General features: G+C 42.6%; 2 protein-coding genes across 3 annotated transcripts; both read right to left on the minus strand.

The window, feature by feature from the left end:
- Nucleotides 1–704: 704 nt before the first annotated feature.
- On the minus strand, nucleotides 705–16,986 carry grm6b (glutamate receptor, metabotropic 6b). Of its 2 annotated transcripts, none has more exons than XM_086040167.1 (11): nucleotides 16,515–16,986; nucleotides 14,758–15,334; nucleotides 10,015–10,231; nucleotides 9,138–9,273; nucleotides 8,251–8,339; nucleotides 7,889–8,029; nucleotides 7,611–7,811; nucleotides 6,865–7,004; nucleotides 5,584–6,207; nucleotides 5,196–5,507; nucleotides 705–1,214 (listed from the first exon to the last, which is right to left on the minus strand). In XM_086040167.1, the coding sequence occupies exons 2-11, from the start codon at nucleotides 15,304–15,306 to the stop codon at nucleotides 975–977; spliced, it is 2,649 nt and encodes an 882-aa protein (XP_085896293.1). In that variant the 5' UTR covers nucleotides 15,307–15,334; nucleotides 16,515–16,986; the 3' UTR covers nucleotides 705–974. The 2 variants fall into 2 exon arrangements, with proteins under 2 accessions (XP_085896293.1, XP_085896292.1); XM_086040166.1 differs by having other exon boundaries at nucleotides 8,251–8,405.
- A 331-nt stretch (nucleotides 16,987–17,317) lies between these two features.
- On the minus strand, nucleotides 17,318–21,817 carry comtb (catechol-O-methyltransferase b). The gene is made up of 6 exons (XM_086041360.1): nucleotides 21,651–21,817; nucleotides 20,571–20,739; nucleotides 20,029–20,146; nucleotides 19,554–19,747; nucleotides 19,334–19,465; nucleotides 17,318–19,258 (listed from the first exon to the last, which is right to left on the minus strand). Exons 2-6 carry the CDS (start codon nucleotides 20,736–20,738, stop codon nucleotides 19,079–19,081), a joined length of 792 nt encoding a protein of 263 aa, XP_085897486.1. The 5' UTR covers nucleotide 20,739; nucleotides 21,651–21,817; the 3' UTR covers nucleotides 17,318–19,078.
- Between the last annotated feature and the right edge of the window lie 49 nt (nucleotides 21,818–21,866).

Raw genomic sequence — 21,866 nt, forward strand, 5'->3', positions numbered from 1 at the left:
GTCCTTGTTAGAGAACAACAAATTGTACAAAACTACTAAAAATGGAACAGTTGGACTTGTGCATTGAAAATTTTGAGAAGGGCAAACTTGGGCCTTGCCTTACAATCAAGCGTGTGAAAGGTTCATCCTGAAATCTTGAGAGCTGAATCACTCTTAACGTTTTGTGAGTCGTGTACAAAAAACTTGCTGTGGTAAGGTCAAACTTAACATGCTCAAATCAAGTATTTTGTTGTTTCACAATAAGGTATCAACAATTCTTGTATGAGTAAACAAAGATGTTGTTCTTTTAGTTTTATCATTTTCATCAATGTGAGCCCTTCTACTGTATGTCCGTTTGTGCTTCAATCCAGAGTTAAAGCAAAAAGTCAACCCAAACATATATGTTTTTTTAAGAATATGTTCTTTGCAGGCCCACTAGTTGAAACAAGGCATTCTGATAAATATTGCGTTTGTGGAATATGAGTTAAGCAACAAAATCCACCCGTTTTTAGCCATCTCTGGGGGCGGCCATTTTGTCACTTCTGTCAACTGAAAGTGACATCGCAGTTGCTCAGGGCTCGGGTAGCGACCAATCATAGCTCAGCTTCAGAAAACAGGTGAGCCGCGATTGGTCGTTATCTGAGCCCTGAGGGTCTGTGATGTCATTTTCAGTTGACAGATGTAACAAAATGTCCGCCCCCTGAGATGGCTAAAAACCGGTGGATTTTGCTGCTTAACTCATATTTCATATTAATCCTATTGCCTTGTTTCGACTAGTGGGCCTGCATATAACATATTGTTGACAAAAATATGTTTGGATTGACTTCCTCTTTAAATAGTTACGTAGACGACAGAAATCCAGGAACATCGCTGGTGTCATAGCTAAAAAGTAGGGTGAAGAACACTCGCCAGATAAATACTTGTTTGTCTTCCATTCCGCTGATCGTGTCAGTAAGGGCGCTTGTGATGTCATGATTGTCTCATTTGAGTCTCCTTTACTGTGATCTGTCCGGCTCAATCTTTGACTCGCCGTTCTGTTTGTCGTTAGATTTCTGTGATAGGTGTGTAGACACGGTGGCCGCTTGCACCACGGCTTTGAAGCTACGCTTTCGCTTCTGCACGTTCTGCTCCGGGTGGAAGATGATCACGTAGACTTTGGGGATGTAGAGCATGCCCAGCGACACCGTGGCACTCAGGCTCATAGATACTGTCAGAGTGGTGGTCTGGATGAACATCTGGAAAAGGAAGGGGGGGGGGGCAAGTCAAAAATCTGGAATACTTCATTAGGTACACTCAAGAACTGGACAGCAAGGGAATCACTAACACAGTAATTCACAACCAGTGTGCCGTGAAAGATCATCGGGTGTGCCGCGGGAAATTATCCAATGTCAATTACTTATAATAAAAAAATATATTTTCTAATTAGAAAAAAAAAACGGTTTTGTTAATTTGTTTATGCCAACTACATATAGTGTGTTCTTCCACTAGATGACAGAAGGTACATAATCACCAGCTCCAGCCTCCTTCCCGACCAGACAGGTGATATTTCATTCCACGCGGGAAGGTCAGAGCCGAGATTCAAATGTGAGGCGGATGTGCTAAGCGCTAGTTTACAGTGTTACCCCTTGTGCCATCAATTTGGTATCGATACCGATACCTTCATCCCTAGTTGAAGGCAGTCAGATCAGCCATCCCTGCCGATGAGTTGTCCCTTATTTATTTTTCAGGGAGTTGGCAAGCCTACACGAGTCTAAACACAGCATTTTGAATATGATTGTGTTTGTGGAATATGAAATAAGTAGCAAAAGCCACCTGTATTTGTCCATCTCATCTAACAACCAATCATGGCTCAGCTTCAGAAAACACGTGAGCTGTCATTGGTCGTTACCTGAGGCCTGAGCAACTGTGATGTCATTTTCAGTCAACAGAAGTGACAAAATGGCCGTCCCCGGGGATGTCTGAAAACAGGTGGATTAACTCGTATTCCACCAATGCAATATTAATCAGAATGCCATGTTTTGACTCGTGGGGCTGCATAGAACATATTCTTGTAAAGAACATTTTTGGGTTGACTTCCTCTTAAGTGGCTCTGCAGCTCGGTCCTCTTTGCATTCTGTGATGCAGGATGTGCTCAGTGGTGCAACAATATTTATGACTGCAAATAGCAAATGTCAGTAGCTAAAGGGATAAAGTGAAGTGTTGCTGACGTAACTACAAGCGGCACCGATTAGACCGCTTTTTTAATTGGACTCGTTTTTGGTTTTGTATTGTAGCGTCTTTGCTTCCGGATATGTTTGCGTTGTGCTTTTGCAGTGCATTTAGCTATTAGCAGGCATGTCATTGGGATTATCAGCAAAGACCAGTTTTGCTCCATTTTGTTATTTGTACTGCTTCATTCACCCATCTCTTAATAATTCATAAATTAAAAAAAAATGGTTGCTACTTTTTTATTTTGACTAAGTAGAAAAGCGAGTGATGTTATGTGGTTCATTTTGCACACCAATTGTATCGAACCGAATCTTATATGCCGAAAGTTGAATTGGGTTGTTGATTTTATACAGATTTTTTTTGCATCTGAAATAACTTTGGAGGGGAATGCTTTAGGTGCATTTATCTGTAGCCTGTTTAGATTTCTTTAAGTCATTTCACAATGATACCAATTACCCTGATCCTTTTGGTAATTATAAATTGTGATAATAAATTCTCATACTATTCCATCCGTAGTAGCAACCACAGTATATCGTTTCATCCACAGGTGCACACCGTACATCACATCAGGTGTCACAATGCTGTCTTGGCTATTTACATTCCAGAGCAGAAGTGGCCCCGCATGGTCCCCCACTGCGTTCCCCCACACTCCCACACCCGATGAGAGATTTATGACCTGTGCATGTACAGAATTCGGGCAAGGTGATTAGTGGGCTTTGACCGACATCAACTCTCAGTGGCTCTTGCGAGGCCAACACCAAGAATGAAAGTTGACTTCCCATGAGTTTGACGGCAATGAATTATGAACTCATTATTCAAGCAAACTGTACTGCTTATAAATAAAACAACACACATGTGTGCCATAAATAAGATATATTGGTGGCATAAATAAGTCATAAAATGTACGCTACCCGGCACACGTCTTCAGCAGTATCTCTGGTTTAATATCCGTTCGGAACGTTTTTTATTTATCAGCTCAACCTTTTTTTTTTTCTATCAGTCTCACTCAAATGAGCCCCCATCCACCCCCCCCCATTTCCGAAAGGGTGATGTATGGATTGGATTTATGCGCTTATGGCCTGAGGAAAGCTGATGCACTGCCTTAGAAATAGTGAATGGTGCCTCCATATATGAATACAGACAGCAAGTTGAAGACCTGCACATGTAGGGAGGATAAATAACATCCTCATGAAACACACAAAAGTCTATATTTAGAACCCTTTTTTGAGTGATGATTTATTGAATGGGTTGTGAATCAAGAGGGTTTGTGTCCATCTCTCAGTTCATCTGACCTATTTTCTTTCATTCCTCCCTTTCGTATGTCTCTTCTTTATTCCCATGTCAAGGAGGTGAAAAGAGTTTGAGAGCACTGCAGGCTTTAATTGTTTGTGCTTCACTGGTTTGTAATGCATTCATCTGTTGGTCAAAGCATATCAGCTTTTTTCAAATATTTTCACAACAGTTGTGTTCTTTGTGACGTTGGAAATAGCCCACAACGCAAAAGTAATGCCGCCTCTCAGCAAGAGGAGGCAGAAGGTCTTGTAAGTGTAACGGGAAGCAAATGGTATGAGAGGAACCAACTCAGGTTTCATGTGGATCGTTTGAAGGATTTCATTACATTACACGTTCCCTCAGTGTGTGTGCGGTATCATTTCGAGTTTTCTCATAACCACAACTACTGCTGTATCACTGTTCAGTCTTGGTAAAGCATGATAAGGAGACTTTTCATCATTCACTATATTGTGATTTTTTTTTTTAGGTGTGAAAATTAATTTCGGAGCTTTGTTGCATTTCTCGGATCAGAGTTGAAATCGTCAAAACAGCTTGTTCAATCTTCACTGCATTGTGTCACATCAAAAAAGCAGTTTCTCATTTCTTCAAACAAACTGCAAATGCTTTGCTACGTCAATGCAAATGATTATTGTCAATGACCTGTTGATCAAAGAGTATTCTTAACGGCATCATAAACATACTATTCATAAACAATTTGTTTACGCTTCATGTAAGGGTACACTTGATGTAAAGTGAAGTGGCACCTACTCCGGGGCAGTCTAAAATGCTAAATGTAAGCATGAATAAGATTAATGCCGCTTAGTGTAAGAAAACTGCGATCGTCACCCAAATTTATGTAGACATCTCTACTAAAGCCCAGTTGCCCACTTCAGCCTCTGAAAACATCAGAACAATTGCCCCAATGTTTTTGGATTTCATGAACGTTAAGCTTTTTGCTCTCCTTTAAAGAAATAGTGAGCTATTGAGGAAAATCCTAACATTGCATAACTGTGCTCTATTGTCGGCAATATGAATGTGGACTACTGCACTTATGCCCGCTTCAACGTATGAAAATATTAGAACGATTGTCCAAATGTTTTGGGTTTTATGAATGTTACACATTTTTTTCTCTAAAGGTGCTCAGTACAGAAGCCTGAGGTCACTGAATGAAGAACATTCATTTGAATATTTATTTGTGGGCATAAATAGCGATGTCCACGTAAATTTTGGTGAGATTGATCCCAGTTTTATGACATCAAGTTACATTAAAGCAGAAGTCAACCCCAACATATTTTTTTTCAAGAATATGTTCTATGCAAGCCCACTAGTTGAAACAAGGTATTATGATTAATATGAAATATTCCATCTCAGGGGGCGGCCATTTTGTCACTTCTGGTCACTTCTGTCGACTGAAAATGACATCCCAAATGCTCAGGGCTCAGGAAACGACCAATCGTGGCTGATCTGTTTTCTGAAGCTGAGCTATGATTGGTCGTTATCTGAGCCCTGAGGGTGTGTGATGTCATTTTCAGTGGACAGAAGTGACAAAATGGCCGCCCCCGGAGATGGCTAAAAACAGGTGGATTTTGCTGCTTAGCTCATATTTCATATTAATCATAATGCCTTGTTTTAACTAGTGGTCCTGCATGAAACATATTGTTGACAAAAATGTGTTTGGGTTGACTTCTGACCTCTTTAAATCCCATCAGAATTGAACAGCTATGCTTGGAAAGTACCTTCTCAGTAGATTGCGCAGTGCCAAAGAAGATGGGTACAAAGGCCAGCCAGATGATACAGGTGGTGTACATGGTGAAGCCGATAGGCTTGGCCTCATTGAAGGTCTCAGGAACTCCTCTGCTCTTGATGGCGTACACTGTGCAGGTGATCATTAGAACGATGCTGTAGCTCAGACACAGGATGAGGGACAGGTCGGACATGTCACACTTCAGAACCCCTCGGGCAAACTCGGGATTCGGAGGCTTCTGCTCTTCATAGTCGATGATGGTGTGCGGGGGCACCACGCCAAACCAAATGAACACACCGAGTACCTGGAGAGAAGGCGGTGTCATTCATTTGAGTCCGAGCTAAAGGTGACTGATCCCAGTATAACTGGCACGCATTTACCTGCACTGAAATAAGAATGAAAGTGATAATGAGCTGGGACGTAGGACTGATGAACTTTGGCGGCGTCACCGATTTCTTGCCCTGTTCGAAGATGCGGTAGATCCGGTTGGTTTTGGTCAGCATGGCAGCGTAGCTGATGCACATTCCCAGTCCCAGAAGCAGCCTGCGGAAGGCGCAAACCGCGACACTGGGCTCAGCGATCATGAGGAAGGTAATCAGGTAAATTAGGAAAATGCCCGTCAGCAGCACATAGCTAAGCTCTCTGCCGGAGGCTCGAACGATAGGGGTGTCATTGAAGCGGATGAAGGTGCCGATGACCCCCGTGGTGGCCAGGATGCCCAGGATTGCCAGGAAGACAGGAATAATGGCCCAGGGAGAACTCCACTCCAACTTGATGATGGGCGTGGGCCGGCACCCTGTACGGTTTTTCAGGGGTCTCATGTCGAACGGACACATGTCACAGCTGAACTCGTCCAGGAGATACTGGTAGCCATCGCAGAGCTCGCAGTGCCAGCAGCAGGGAACACCCTTCACCATCTTCTTCCTCTCACCAGGCTCGCATGGGAAACTGCATACGGAATCTGGGATCTTGTGGTCACCGCCTGACCACTGCATCTCCTCTGGCTAGGAGAGACGTACAGTTTATAGTATTGTTACTGTCGTGTTCTAACCGCAGTCCTTGTAGGGAGCTCAAACTGTGCTCCCAGTCAACAAGTTGAGGGCCAAAATGTTCTATTTGTTGGTGTTGAAGAAAAAAAGTCAACACCCCAAAAAATCTGTACATTAATATGTTCTATACAGCCCCACTGGTTTAAACACGGCATTCTGATTGATATTGTGCTTGTGGAATATGACTTAAGTAGTAAAATCCACCCTTTTCTGTCCATCCCAGGGGGCGGCCATTTTCCCACTTTGCCACTAACGACCAATCATGGCTCAGCTTTAGAAAACATGCGAGCCGTGATTGGTTGTTACCTGAGGCCTGGGCAACTCTGATGCCATTTTCAGTTGACAGAAAGTAGCAAAATGGCCGCCCCATGAGATGGCTAAAAACAGGTGGATTTATATATATATATATATATATATATATTCAATTTTTTTTTAAATCTGTTTTGATGTTCCAATGAACTGATAAATCATTGTCACTTCGTCATAGCATCACAAAGAAATCTGTACGGCTATCAATGTATACATTTGAGTGCTGTTGAACCCAATCAGCAAAAGCTTAATCAGTTGTGTCCCTCAACAAAACCGATTTTTGTATGAAAAACAAATATTTACATTGAGTCGGAGGTGGTTTGTCCATTGGCCAATGTCCTTATAGCCAGGGTTACTGACATTGGAAAGCTGGTACTGGAAGATGTCATATCGACCAGGTGCGTCTCCATTCTCGTTGAACATCACACCAGTTCCTGCACTTCCTGTTGGATGGAAAGACTATTTGAGTAGTCTTTAAACTACTGAGACATACAAACCCTTCAAAAAGGAGGGGGGAAAAAAAACACCCGCATTCTATTGAATACAGCTAATGCTTGCTTATTTTGCTCTTGTGCCATACTGTGAAAGCTAAGTGCATGATGTGCTTTAGTGAAGGCTGTCCTGCACTTCAATGGTCTTTCAGTACACTTGTGCCCTAACGTGATTGGATGTTCCTTTCAGTTGCCTGTAGGCGAACAATCAGAGAAAAACCCTCCATACAAGCCAAGGTCATCCAGCAAGAAGCGAGCAGTGAATATGCTTTCACGGAACACCTTTTTTCCTTTTGCAAAACTGTGACTTTTTTTTTTATGAAAGACGATGAAAAGCATCGAACGTGGAGGCAGCCAGAGGGATGTGCTGTGTTCCAAGTCTTGCTCGATACATTATCAGACAAATCTCAAGGTCTGCTGACTTACTTTGAACCGTCCCCCCCCCCCCAAAATTCCTCAATCCAACCTTGCAGAAACCCAAAGTCGAATCTTTTTTTCATGAGCAACACCACGCATTACGCAAGAGGGGTCAGAGAAAAGTCAACGTTAAAATCGTACCGTTGAAATTGACAGAGCGGATGTATTGGAGGAGCATACGTCCCTCCACGGGGTCCATCTTGTCGCAGATGCCCATCGAGCCGGGGCACAGGTCCAGGTGCATGCTGTGTAAGGCGTGAGCCATGGCGTAGACTGCGTCGATCACAAACTGCACCTTCCCCTCCTGTTCGTACTGAGAGTCTCGACTTATTCGTTCCTCGCCTAGGAGGGCGCAGACGCGGCACATGAGGAAAAGAACATTTACAATTACTCGGTTACTTCTGTAAGGTCGAATTTACCTGTACATTTTCTTCTGTCGGCTTCATATTTGATGCCAGGCCGTGTTAGTTTGCACTTGAAGTCGTCCTCCCAAAATTCAGCAAACCAAATGTTTCTTCTGTTGTTTTCTAGAGATCTTGACGTGAAGTACTGGTCAAATCCTGAATCATTTGGGGAAAATTCACTCTATTATATTCCTTGTTTCACGACATGACATATGATTTATGTCAACATGGAGGCATCTGTGACAAGAATATGAATTTCTGGTCCAAGATCTTCCATCAATGTCAGACGTCACAAAGACACTACAGGCGACGCTGAACGCTATTTCCGCCATTCAGTTTAGGTTCCAGTAGATATTCAGTTCCTCCGTTTCACCTACCGTCAATAGAGGCTCTTTTTGGCAAGATAGTGACGGCACCCTCTGCCACCTCCTCCTGGTCTTGGATGGGGGAGTTCTTGGCCCCCCAGCTGTCAGAGCCAACAAATAGAAAGTGGCCGGTCAGATTGGCCTTTTTAGCAGCTTGCAACACTCGCCTGAAAGGAAACAGATTCTATTCAATATCTAAGCCATTCCTCAAGTTTATAGGACAAAGAGGGACCAGGCAGGATGCATGAAACATATTCAAATAAGTGGCTCAGCTCCCCCCCCCAAAAAATGTGTATGAATATTTTGCAATCACTTTATCTGCCTCACTTCTCACCCTGATGTGCCCATTACTCTGCAATATGGATTAATCAGGCAAACTTGGCGCCAGAAAAAAATGAGAGATTTAATGAAGATAAGTTATGGCTTCAAAAATTTGAGATTTAATGAAGATAAGTTATGAGTAATTACTTCAATGCTAATTAAATCCATTATCCTGATAATGGAGTCCCAAGTCCAAATCCTTTGAGCTCCCTTGTATCGTCCTTTGTTTCTGACATTATTGTCTTTCATCTCATCATTCTTTTGCTGAGCTTTTAAAAGATCTCAAATCACAATTACTTTGTGTTTTTATCCAACCACATTTCTCATTGAAAGATGACGGTGCTCCACTGTTCTCTCAGCTTTTAAAAATGGACAGTTTTTTTTGTTGTTTTTTTTGCCAGACGTTAGTATTTTCATCCACCTTCTATTTTTCTCTGGTTGAGACATGGTAGTCATTTGACTCTTTTGACGCTGAAACTGAGTTGCGTCTTTCACCTCACTTCTTTAAAATGCATATGTTTTTGTCTACATGCCAGCATCACTATGACCTTTTCCTGCTATAACACGCATCCACTCACTTGATGTCGTCCTCATTGGCAAAGATGATGACCCCGCGAGCGTTCGACGTCTCCATCAGCCTCTTGATGATCTTTTCAAACTCCCCAGGTCTGGGCTCTCGAGGAATTTTGATGGACTGTGCAATACACAGCCCCCCTGTGTTGCACACATACAATATGTTATAACCATTCTTTTCGTTTTTGTCTGCATGATACCTCACTGGCTACAAAAAAGAACACAGAAAACCATCAAGAAACGGAATACATGACTGAAATAAAGTGTTCGTGTGACAAGCAATTATTCTTCTGGCGATCAGATATCATTTTTATCCAAGCAGTGTAATTAATGGCTGCATGCATCATTTTAAGGTTTATATTAGCTTAACATATCAGCGCACACTACCACGAGCTTATCCTTTCCGATGAAATCTTGTTCGTCATTAGAGCATAATGACTTTGTCATGTAATGCATCATTGCTAGTCACAATAATGAGCCATGAACGCACACTTCGTTAAAATAAGGTGTTGGTAGCAAAAACAAGACTGCATCTCTCACTGCGACTTTTTTTTCTCTCGTAGTTAAAAATTGTCCAGTGTATATAGCCTCTAACGAACAGTGCTACTCAAATTTAGCTCCGATTGTCTAATTGGCAAAAGAGTCACTAAGGTTAGCCACAATCTCATCTTGATGTTTTAACATTTACTAGAGCACTAGTATTTGATATTTGCAATGGTTGATGTGAACTGTTTTCAAGCCGCGCGTGTGTGTGTGTGTGTGCCCATAGCGATATCAAGTATCGTGACCCCTGGCAACATCTGAGGAGCTGGGGGCTTTACCCTGTGTGCTGGACATTAAATTAATATTAATGTGACTGCAGCGAAGACGCAGAAAAACAACCTGCTTCTCTGGATATCTGGAGGAAAGCATCAACTCCGCTCTCTCCGTAGTTGCCTTCTGATGCTAGTGTTGAGACGTAGTTCCAGCCCATGGCTTTAACGATGTCTACCATGGCCTGGGCCTGGTAAGAATCGGGAGGTACCACACGGGAGAAGAACTCGTATCGACTATTGTCACTCAGCTCCGGCGCAGTGGAGGCGTAGCTGATTTGGGGGATCTGAAACACACAGATGTATTCATGGTAATGAAAAGTGGAAAAAACAAATGAGGTGGCGATAACCTTGTTTTGAAAGGGGTACCCCAGGGTTCAATTTTAGAGCCACTCTTGTTTTACATATATGTACTTCTTTGACGGTAACTTTTTTCACGTCACAGCAGCTTGCTACTCATATTAAGTCTAAACATACATGAATGTTTATTTTTTAGACATTCAGGCTGGCTTAACTCAACCTAAGAAAGTGTTCACTACAAACAAAACCAAGTCGATTGCTTTTTAACATGGCAAACCAGCAGCAAACTACAAAGTGTTGCTATTGAAATGATTAAAAGATATTGGTATTTAGGTATATTTTTTAGAAACATCTTATGGGAGCATCTTAAAGGAGACATAATTTATAATTTAAAAAAAACCTTTCACAGGTGCCTCAAAACATGTTTGTTACATGTTTTTAATGAAACACAAGAATCACAGCATACTTTATGACACTTTGTCTTTGTCTTGATTAAATTATCTTGTTTTGAGTGGGTGGTCCTTCCCACATACCGCTTGGCCAATTGCGATTTTACTATGATGACTTGGGGTGGATCAAGTGGTGGGTGCACGTTGAGCGTCAAAAAATGAGCGTAAACTGCACACACAAAGGCAACTAGGTTTGTATTTCCCTTCAGATCCAGCACTTCATCACCAAGCTGCTGAACTGCGCTCATCAGATTTGCGGATGTGTTCAAGCTCAAATCTTATTATATAGTATTAAATCACTCATCCATGCTGGGTCTTTTGTATATGAATAACTTATTTGCTTTCTTGCATGTCTGACTGTATGTCTATCATGTCTTCTTGACCAAGTCCCTCTTGTAAAATATTTTGGGGATTTTACCTGGTTAAATCAGGATGGAATCAAATCACACAGCACATAAATTGATGCATGGGGTGTTTATACTGAGATCTGACACACTGCAGGGGATTAACATCCCAAAAGTGGACTATCATTGACAGTATTCATCTCTGAGTAATTCTCAGAAAGGAGGCAACTTTGCAGTGTGACCTGCCCCGGTTTGCGTTGGGGCTATGGCGTCATAGTGAAATACAGATGGTCGGGAACACAGCTGTAAAAGCATTTGTTTGAAGGGGAAAATAGATGAGAAGATTAATTCGGAGGTGTACTACGTCTTTGATGATATAGTTTATGTGAACAGTTTCAACGCTGACCCAGCTAATGCCGGGTCCTTATGCGTGGCTTAACCCTCTGGAGAGAGAAAGAGAGAAAGGTAGACACAAGGGGTGGAGAAGGGAGAAGAAGAGAGGAGAGGGAGAACCATTTCACAGATTATCTGGAAGGATTAGAGGGGTTTTAGTCAAATTACGTTACGCACAGAGGGACTAGAAAAAGGTTAGCATTTCTCAGTTGTAAGCCATACAATATATTTAATTCTGGAGTGCAGTTTGCTGCTTTGCGTTTAACCCCATCGAGCTCAAGTTTACTTTGATCCATCCACTTTGACAAGGGCCGGTCTTCCAAAAGAAAAATTCTTCAAGCACAGTGGCACTTGGGCCCCGCAACAAAATGGACTCCAAATTCCACGCCGACACATTTCACAATTCATCTTGTCACTTCCGTCAGCAGTCGTAATCCCAAAACACCAGGGAGCCTGAGATGTGATATGCTTTGGATCGCGAGCCGTTCCTTTCCTCCTGACAAAGTGGAATCTGGCTTTCCTGTCCTTGAATTTTACCTTATTTATTTACCAAACAGTACTCTGTATTTATTTTCATGAAGGCACTTCCTAATTGTAAATTCTGCCCTTGATGTGTCTAGCTTCTCCAGGACATTCTTCATTTTGTTGTGTAAGGTTTTTTTCTTCACCAACAAATGGATTCTGTGCTCAGCCGCTTTAACTCGAAAGCAACTCACCGAATATTTCTTATTTGCCAAGTCAGTCACCTGATCCCAACCCATGATTAGACCATACTTGAGTTTAAGTTACGGAAGGTAAAAGTGAAAGTCGTAAGATCCACAAATGAGCAACAAGAGCAGGTGACTGCAGTGAATCATCTCTAAGGAGGAAACTTGAGTGAACCATGTAAATGCTGTTATTGATTCCGAAAAATATGCAAGTGGTTAATTAAGAAGACATTTTGGAAAACGTCCAACTCTCGCATCGGTTTTTTTTCTCCCCCTTTTTCTTGCAGTGACGTCATTGCCTCCAGCAGTCACTTGTTTGCATCATGGGTGGAAAAACCTGTTATGGGGGATGCTGTTCTGTAAATTAGCCACACTGTTACATCACAGTGGGGAAAAATTCAAAACAGCTAGCTTGCATGCTTTCAGAAGTAGGCAGCTAACAAAAGATGTCCTTGATTGTTCAATTTGACACTTTATTGAATGTAAGCAATTAAAATGTCAGTTTTCCATTATAGAAAATTATTATAGGTCCCGGAAACAGTTTTAACTTGTAAAAGACATTAAAAGCATAATACGCCTCCTTTCGAAGACATACTTCATGTCACTTTGCCGTACGACATTAATGATAATGGCAGCTAGTTGAATTTGACCAATGTGGCGTGTATTGGTTGCGACAGCTCCTCCTCTGTCCAAGAACAGATGTTCAGTGGACAGCGCAGTGTATGTGAGTGGAGAAGCATGTGCAGTCCAGAGTGCAGCACATATGGACAGTAGGCAGAAACACACCATTTAGCTAAATCTACTCCTCTCCGGCAAGGCCACAAGTTGCTGTTATCCTGGAACCAATGTCATCCTCTGGCCCGATGCTCTATTTTCAGCCCAGGGTCCTGAGCTGCTGAGAGGGGCTTAGTGGAGGTTGGGATCTATAATTCTGTAGTTAACATCTGCCCTGTATGCATGCTGCAGCTCCTTGGCTCCCAGGGAGCATCCTGGTCATAAAGAATGCAAGTAGCCCCCGGGAAGGAGTCGAAATATCCTTCACCCTTTCATGCCTCTGAAATGTTGCTCCTTTGAAATGGGCTGTTTTTCATCTTGAGGTATTTGTAGATTTGCAGCCTTAGCGTGGCAGTAATTCCATGACAACATGACATCATGTGGGATTTAGACTCTGTTGTCCTAACATCGCTCTGAGCAGTGTAATCATCACAGGTCAATCGTCTGTACAAAAACTCAAAAGCTACTGTAACAGATTAGCCAGTGGTGGTCAACCACAACTATACAGGTTGAGTCTCAACAAGCCGGGCAAAGATTTTGGATGGATTTTATTCATTCTCTACACTAGGGCCTAACCCTAACCCGCTTTGAAACTGAGAGCTACTTCTCGGCTACTGATTAACCATTAACTTGTGAAAAAACACATTTGCTCAAATTACCTTGAATACGTGTTACTGTTTGTCAATAACAACAACATGTGTCACTGTTACATGGATCAAATACATACTTTAAAAGTATAAGTTAAAAGAATCAGTATACAGTTGGTGAAATTATCTCTTTTTGCATGTTCAGCTGAGAAATACCACTATATAAAATAAAACGTTATACGTTTAACGTGTTTTAACTGTGCCGAAAGTTCAAGATGCGATGATTGTGAGTGAATGAGTGTTTTTTTTTTTTTTTTTTTTTTTTTTTTCTTATCGAAAGGACAACATTTGGTCTGGTGACCACGCAGCATTGCAAATGTGTCTGCAAGTGAACAAGGACCCAACGGTTTGTTTAAAATGCAATGTTTTAAACTAAAATTGTGATGTCTAAATGTCAAAGTGCTTAAAATCGTAAAATCATGCTCGAGGTGTATGAATCACTGAATGGCTTGGGTCGTTAAAGAAATGCTCATGGAATATAAACCCAGTCAGGTTCTGAGGTCAGCAGACTCGGGTCATCTAGTGGAGTCCAGAGTTCAAAGCAAACTTGATGCATCAGCATTTAGCTGCTATGCCGCACACAAATGGAATAAGATGCCAACAGACCTGAAGTTATTCTGAAGTGTGAATCCTTTTAGAAAATAAATAAATAAATAAATAAAACCATGTTCTGAACATGTATTTTAGTCATTTTAGCAAACTGCTTTTTTCTCTACTTTGTGTCTTCACGTATTTTGCCTTTAAATTCTGTTTTGTATGTGAAGTTACATTGTGGATGAAATGTGAGCTATAGATAAAGCTGCCTTGCCTAAATAGCCTAATGTTAGGCTAATTGAAGACTAGCACTGGCCCATTCGCTAGCTCCGGCCCCTTCATGTTATTTCATGTGGCCCATGATAGGTGGTTCAAAAACTGTTATCATCATAAAAATGATAATCAACAAATACAGGGGTCGACCATTCCAAAAAGTGTACCTGCCTCACATTCTAGTCACATATCTATAAACAAACACAGTGCAGCTAGCAATTCTGGCTAGCAGATATAGTTAGCTTTGCCATCCCTGCTCTAAATTGTCCATAGGTGTGAGTTTGAATGGTTGTCTTTCTGTAAGTGCACTGAGACTGACAAATTTACCATGGAAATGTTCTCAAATAGTTGCATGTGTGTGTAAAGAAGAGAGGAAGTGTAAGACGGCTTACCGAAAACAGCCTAAGCACGTTGGCCACCATGATGGATACGGAGCTGCCAGAAGCCCCGATGACACCAACCACCCTCTCTGGTTTGGGGATGATTGGAGGCTCTCCGTTGGAGCAGCGCACGTCAGACGTGTCCTTTTGAATGAGGGCTTGGACAAAAGTGAGCGATTGCTCCAGCGCGTAGGTATCTCTGGAGCAGGTGTCCAGTATTCGGGCTCCCAGTGTGATATTGGGCAGGAGATCCGGGTCACTGTTGATCTGGTCCAGGGCGTACAGCATGGCTTCCAATCGATGGATTCCCTTTTCCCTTTTAATGTCCCCGCACGGTACTCCTACTGGCCCTCGGGAGTGTACTGGGAACAGCCCCCCGAGGGTGATGTCACCCTCAATTTTCAGAGACTGCGGCTGGGTGCCCTGTTGGGCCCACAAACCCGGAAGGGTCCCCACCAACAGCATCCCCAGCAGTTCGCACAATTTCCTGAGCCAGCCGCAGTGATGGGAGGGGAGGGCTTCTGATGTCATGATGCTGGCCAGCAGAGGTACTTGGAGCATCACACCTCCCCTTTTCTACCTTTGACACCTGCGGGGTCATTCACAGAGGAGGAGAATTGAAGGTCCAGTCATCATCTCATCAGCACCGTATGCTCTGCTTTTTACAACAGTTTTACAACGTCGGACCACATCACTTGATACGATGTGTCTTCTTCGTGAGATGTTTAGTTATCGCATATAGTTCATTATTTCTTTACAGGGGTCCAAACTCCAATTGATTTGAGATATACGAGTTCTGCGTGTGTAAATCCATTCCCTGTACACTTCATGGATAAGTTTCACTGATGCAGTCTACCGAGATCTAAAACTTGATGTTGTGTGGCATCATAATTTTGGTTTTATTTCCATTGACACTTTACCTCTATGATTTTAGTTTTTAGTCTATAAATTTAGGTTTTCTTTCATTACAAACACCTGTACTATGTACTAGTAATATACCACTGCAAACAACTATCATAATAATCATCATTTTAAATGTATACCTTTACGTAATATTCATCGTGCACGCTTTCAAATGCTTTTTCATTGCCCTGAGTGTACCTAATGAAGTGTCTCCTGATGACTGTATGTTTGTGAAAACTCACAGGTGAGTTTGACGGCAGATCATGGTGGGGACTTCAGTGAGGCTGATTGTACTGTAATGGAATGTATGCAATGAAGGCAGAACATGTTTTATGATGGACATGAAATTGTAACATGTACCATTCCCGTTACCATTACAAGTCAAAATCTTCCATTTCCGATGATCTGTAAGGGCAGAAAATGCTTGCCTCCAGAGAGTAAATGTAGGACGCTTTTATCGTCGGCAAATAAGAGCACATCATAGTAAACACTATAAATTTTGCAACGCATTTTTGCATTGCATGCACAGAGACTAGAGGTCCAAAATACTCTGGACAAAAAAAGCCCTTTTTAAAATTGCATTTGTCATTTATAAGCATATTGACATTTTCATATATGTGGACTGACCAACAGTATAGATTTTTGAAAAAAAAAAAGTGAAATTTTCCAAAATGTGACTTATGAGGTTTTGGCCCAATGCCAGCACTATATGGTATCATCTGACCTGACAAATGTAGCCTGCGCTTAAGTGTTGTGTATATAATCAAACAACATATTTTCTGCTTGTATGCAATGTAGCAGTGAACTACTTACGTGACACCTTGCAGCATATGCAGAGCTATGCGAGGAAAAATAAAGTCACTCACCTGCCCATTCTTCACCACCTTCTGGACCAATGTGGATTTTATCCCTCGCACGTGTTGTTATCCATATTTGCTTCAAAGTGGGATTCTTTCTCGGAGGCAAGGCTTTCCTCTCCACGCCAAAGGTAGATCCTTTACCATCTCACTTGCAAAAAATAAATGAATAATAAGAGCGCAGTCAAAACTTGTAATTGTGATGAGTCAAACCCAAAATGAATCCCTGATTTTTCAGCCTTTAGGGTATGGTGTCATGGCAGAGTCGAGGAAAAGTGTGGAGCAAGGGGGCGGGGGTGGCGGGCGGGCTGTGCGATATCACAGCAGTGAGATTCTACAAATCACTGCCAAATAAATCCCTTAAAAGCTCTCTCATGCTCTCGCTCGTTCTTTTCCTTCTGTGCGCATCTCTGCCCGGGTGCTCCTCCCTCCTCCTCCTCCTCCTCCTCCTTTTCCTCCTCTATTCATCTGACTCGCTCTGCTGAACCCTCTCCTCACTCACTCAGTCTCTGGGCGCACTAATGGCCACAGATTGGGATTATCATGCAGGCGTCTGTGAAGAAGCCACGAGGTGGACTAGCCCACTTTCCCCCCCCCCCCACATCTGAACCAAATAGAGAACTCTCTCCACCCCCCACTATGATGGACCTAGGTCACTTTGAGAGATTAGATGAGTGATTTGATTCATGCGCTTTCACACACACACACACACACTATGCCGCGCGCACACACATTCGCCCTTTTTCTTTCACACACCTGTCAATAACAGCGCAGTGGGAAAAGAAGCAACAGTGGAACTTGTGAAGATGATCACCCCCCAAAAAAATGGCAAAATATGGGGGACTGGGGTTGTCCAGTCGGCAAACTTTGGGCACTATTTTCCTAGACAGCGCATCTCTCGGCTAGCGGATCCTGATTTTCGTTTTTGTCAATTTTGCACATCGGTTTCCGCCAAACTGGGTTGGCTGGCGCAACAGAAGCAGTGCCTCGGAAAGGTGCTTGGCAGTGTGACAATTTGGTGGCAGAAAATCAATCCAAACCACGTCGAACTGGCCGACACAGGGTAGACAGCTGGTGTGACGTGAGGCATTTCATTCATAAATATGGGAACAGCGGGCATCAAAATCCTAGCGCATTGTATTGTTTTTTTTTTTTTTGTTTAAACCATCCCATTGCGTGGTCTCACTGAGGTGTTCTGTCACATTGGCCACCCCAGTGAAAAATATCTGGCTACGCCCGTGGGTGTGAAGGCACTTTATGACTAGAATGTACTTATTTTATGGGGTGAGGGTGATCAGTTTCCGACCCATCATCTGTCAGTTAGAAGCTTGAATACAACGTCACCTCGCAACTGGTTTAAACAACTCTCAGCATCTCTGGTTACAAAAAAAAAAAAAACCCACACACGTTTTGCATACATTTTGTGCCGTTTATTGTTAGCTTCTATTGCAAAAGCTTCTCCAATCCGTGTCTGTTCAGTCATTCCAGGAAGATGAAGGTCCCGAGATATAGTATTCTGAAACATACGGGGGCCACAATACAACGTTCGATGTTTTGAGGTTACTAACACGCGCAATGAACTAGTTAGCGCAGCGGCGTTTTACAAGAAGGCAGGCTCAGTTACCACAATAGCGACACTATTAGAATTGCTTTATATTTACGGCTCGGAAGTGTTCTTTACGAAAATATGAACTGTAATTATGACTGCGTTTAGTGATTTGCCATGGCCGTCAAACTTTTAAATCAGGTAGCACCTAAAACAACTACACAAGTACCATCGTCATCATCAACAATAAAATTCAGCAGCATGGCAGGCCTAAGTGTTCATTTTTGTAAAAAAAAAAAAAGGCTACACTGCAGGTAAGCCCGCACATGCAATAACTCATTTGGGGAAACGTTTTGAACTTAAAAGTAAAAAATACAACTCAAGTGTTATTTCGTGTACTACTAAAGGCAGTGGCGGCTGCTGGGCATTCAAATGGAGGGGAAGCTCATTTTTTACACCTCCGACACATCATCCAATCATCAAGCAGAACCCGAGCGTCCCCCCAGAGACGCTGAGCAGCATGGGCGGGATAAACCCCATTTATCCAATAACTGTCCAGTTTTGCGCATTTGAACAAAGCACTCTATGAAACAGTAGACCTGTGTCAAAACGATGTGACGCTGCGGGGACGAATGAGAAGGAAGTCGTATCTGTTACCTGTGATACGTAGCTGAGTCTGAACAAAAGATATATTTAGTATTACGTACATATTTCTTCAATGAAAAGTACACACAGAAGTACATATTTCACCAAATTGTTTTTGTGTGGGGGGGGGGCGGGGCGGTGCATTTTAGGCCAGTTGACAAGAGGGAGCCCGTGTACCTCTCGTGGTACTTTGAGGATGGCTGAACTACGACATGGCATAAAAATACATGTTCACGTACTACCATAATTAACCGTTTTTCTGATTCTTTTATTTATTATTACTATCCATTCATGGCCTACTACAGCATTAGTGGTAGTTAACGGCACACATTTCCTCCCAAACAGAGGAGCCCTCGTAATGCTCATAAGAATTTGCCAAAAACTACCCCAAGAAGACCGACTTCTCCAGGCCATCTTCCGCTTTTGTATACTCCAGGTGAGATTTGAAGTACTGGCTTTTATACTGCGGGCTGCTCCGAATGTACTCCAGGTAGTCTGGCGTGCCAGGACAGATGACATTATCGGCCAGCAGGATGCTCCCTTTCCTAAGGAGGCCGCACTCCTGCTGAAACAGTGTCAAAGTTGGTGTCACGCGGGGCCGCTAACGTCAAAACGAAACGAGTAGAAAATGACCCGCCTCCATCAGTTTGGTGTCCAGAAGGTAACGATTCTTCCAGTGATCCAAGAAAACCAAGTCAAATGTTTTTACTCCAAACTGCTCCTTCAGTTTGGGGATCCACTCACCGGATTCACCTTCAACTAATTGCACCTGCAAAAAGAAACACACACACACACACACACACACAGACGACTTAAGAGGCTCTTTGCAGTTGATTTAAAACCAGAATTTGTTTTACCTTATCACCAACACCTGCCCATGCAATGACTTGCCGAGCGATAGCGGCATAGTCGGGATTAAACTCAAGCGTGATGAGCTTGGCGTGAGGTGGCAGCAAACTGGCGATGCGAACTGTGGAGTAGCCACAGTAAGTGCCCAGCTCAAGCACATAAACCGGATTGGCCTCAGACACCACGGAGTCAAGAATGCAACCTGTGGCAAACATGGGGGGAAAAAAGCATGATAATAATGTATAACAAGATAAGAGAGCACTTGCACATGTAAACAGTCATCAGTAGTGAAAAGAAACTAAGCACGAATAGTTCATTAGTGTACTTGAGTAGATTTGATGTGAAAATCTACATTTCTGACGATTTTTTTTCTTTAGAGGAGTACTTTTACCATAGTCTTTTTTTCTTAACACAGTGTATTTACCTTTACTTAATTACAGAGTGCAATTTCTTAGAGTCATGTAATCAGGGCTTTATCACCACCTTTCTCGTTGCCTACATTCATGGCCCACTCATTGTGATTGCAGAATTCATCAATGGCTTTGACCACGCTGCGAGGGTCCCCTCTTGTGGCCTTTTTATGAACTGCAGCCAGGAGCCTCTGAAAGAAAATCGAAACAGTTCGGACAGGTACAATTTAATAATGCTGTACGTCTGTTTGTTTTAATGCTGCTGCATCTGAAGCAGAGAGAAATACAGCCAGATTTAAGTTTTGAATGGCTAATTTGCACTTTTTAAAGGAGCACTGTATGTGGGGGAAATTTAAAGGGCATCATGCGTAAATGATCAGATCATGATTTTTTTTTTGCATGTTTTTGTACTTGAAAATTCCTCTCTGTTGTAAAGTTAAACAAATACTAAAGCATATAAGTAAAAATGTTCTGCTTGTAATTTATAAATGTGTTGCTTAAGCGTTAAGCGACCAAGAAATACGTTAAAAGATAAATAAATATAAAATAATTATAAATAAATAATTATCCGATGTGATAATTATTTATTTCACGATATGCACCGTGAAGTCGCACCTGAGGCCGAGTGGACTGGGTCAGCGTGTCCAGTATCCGCTCCACAATGACATCATGCCAAATGAGCGCCAGGCCTCCATGATACTGTACAGCGCCAGGGATGAGCCATTTATACAGAGCATAGAGTAGAACTACTCCGCCAGTGCCGTAACCAACGACCCACCACATCCTACAACCAACATGGAAGAAAGAACAAAGGTCATTTAGGCAGTGTTATTGTATAGAAACCCAAATCATACAGGCACACCGTGCTGTCATCACACATCTGCATGGAGATAAATGGAAGCACTTATATCTTCTTTCACCCCAGCATCCCTTTGTACTAGGCTAATGAGATGGGTGTTTACTATGCAGTGATGCCCTTGTCTCTTTTAATATCCTTCTGCCACACACAAGGTGATGAGTATCATTTCATATCAACTGCAGTAGGAGGAGAGTGCACACAGCATGCTTGGTTATCACGCAGGGATAATATAACAAGTTGGACATAAGAGCGTGGATGAAATGGAAGGGGGACAAACAACATCACAAGCCCATGCCGAGCTCCTTTTGTGAGAATGTAGTGCGGATACGGCGGGCAATGGCGGCTACCTTACCACAGCAATGCAACTACGAAAGAGCAGCCACGGTTGAGCTAATACCTTTTGATTTGCAGTTTGAGTTGCATGGCAACAGGCTGCGGGTTAGGAGCTGTGTCACAAAAGGCAGACTTACGAGGACTTCAACCTTTGCTCGCATGCGCGCGGCACAATGCCGCACTGCCTCCTTGCAATGTGCAGGCAAAACAGGAGATGGAACTTGGCATCACGGTAAAAGCACATGCATGCATCAATAATGGGATGGCTTGAAACATGCAAATGTAAGCAGCTTGCAGAAAGACTCAAATGTATAACAGACATCTACAATATATGTATTGTGTTGTTTTTTTACATGCAAAGGACTTAAGGGGCAGGATGTCATGTGTCAGTGAATGCATAGCCTGTGTTCCAAGCAGAAGTAAACCCAGCCACGATGTAAAAAAATCACACCTGTTGAATGCAAAACTCTCACCGTTTAAGCCACGAGAAAAATCATACTCACCTTTGAGAATGCAACGGTCTGCGTCTCCTCACTGCCGGAGGCAAAAACTTGCAAAAGTCAAGTAATACTGAGACAGGTTGACATCTGCTTGCTTTAACATTCAACTCCTCCCTCTGCTTCCATCCACCTCCCTCAATGAGCGCAGCTCAATGCGAGCATGTGAGGAATGCACCAAAGACCATTTTACAGTGGGTTGTCCAACCTACACAAACTCAC

Source organism: Filicampus tigris, chromosome 9 (genome assembly GCF_054856515.1).
Source record: "Filicampus tigris isolate MCC_2025a chromosome 9, RoL_Ftig_1.0, whole genome shotgun sequence".
Classification (NCBI taxonomy): Eukaryota; Metazoa; Chordata; class Actinopteri; order Syngnathiformes; family Syngnathidae; genus Filicampus; species Filicampus tigris.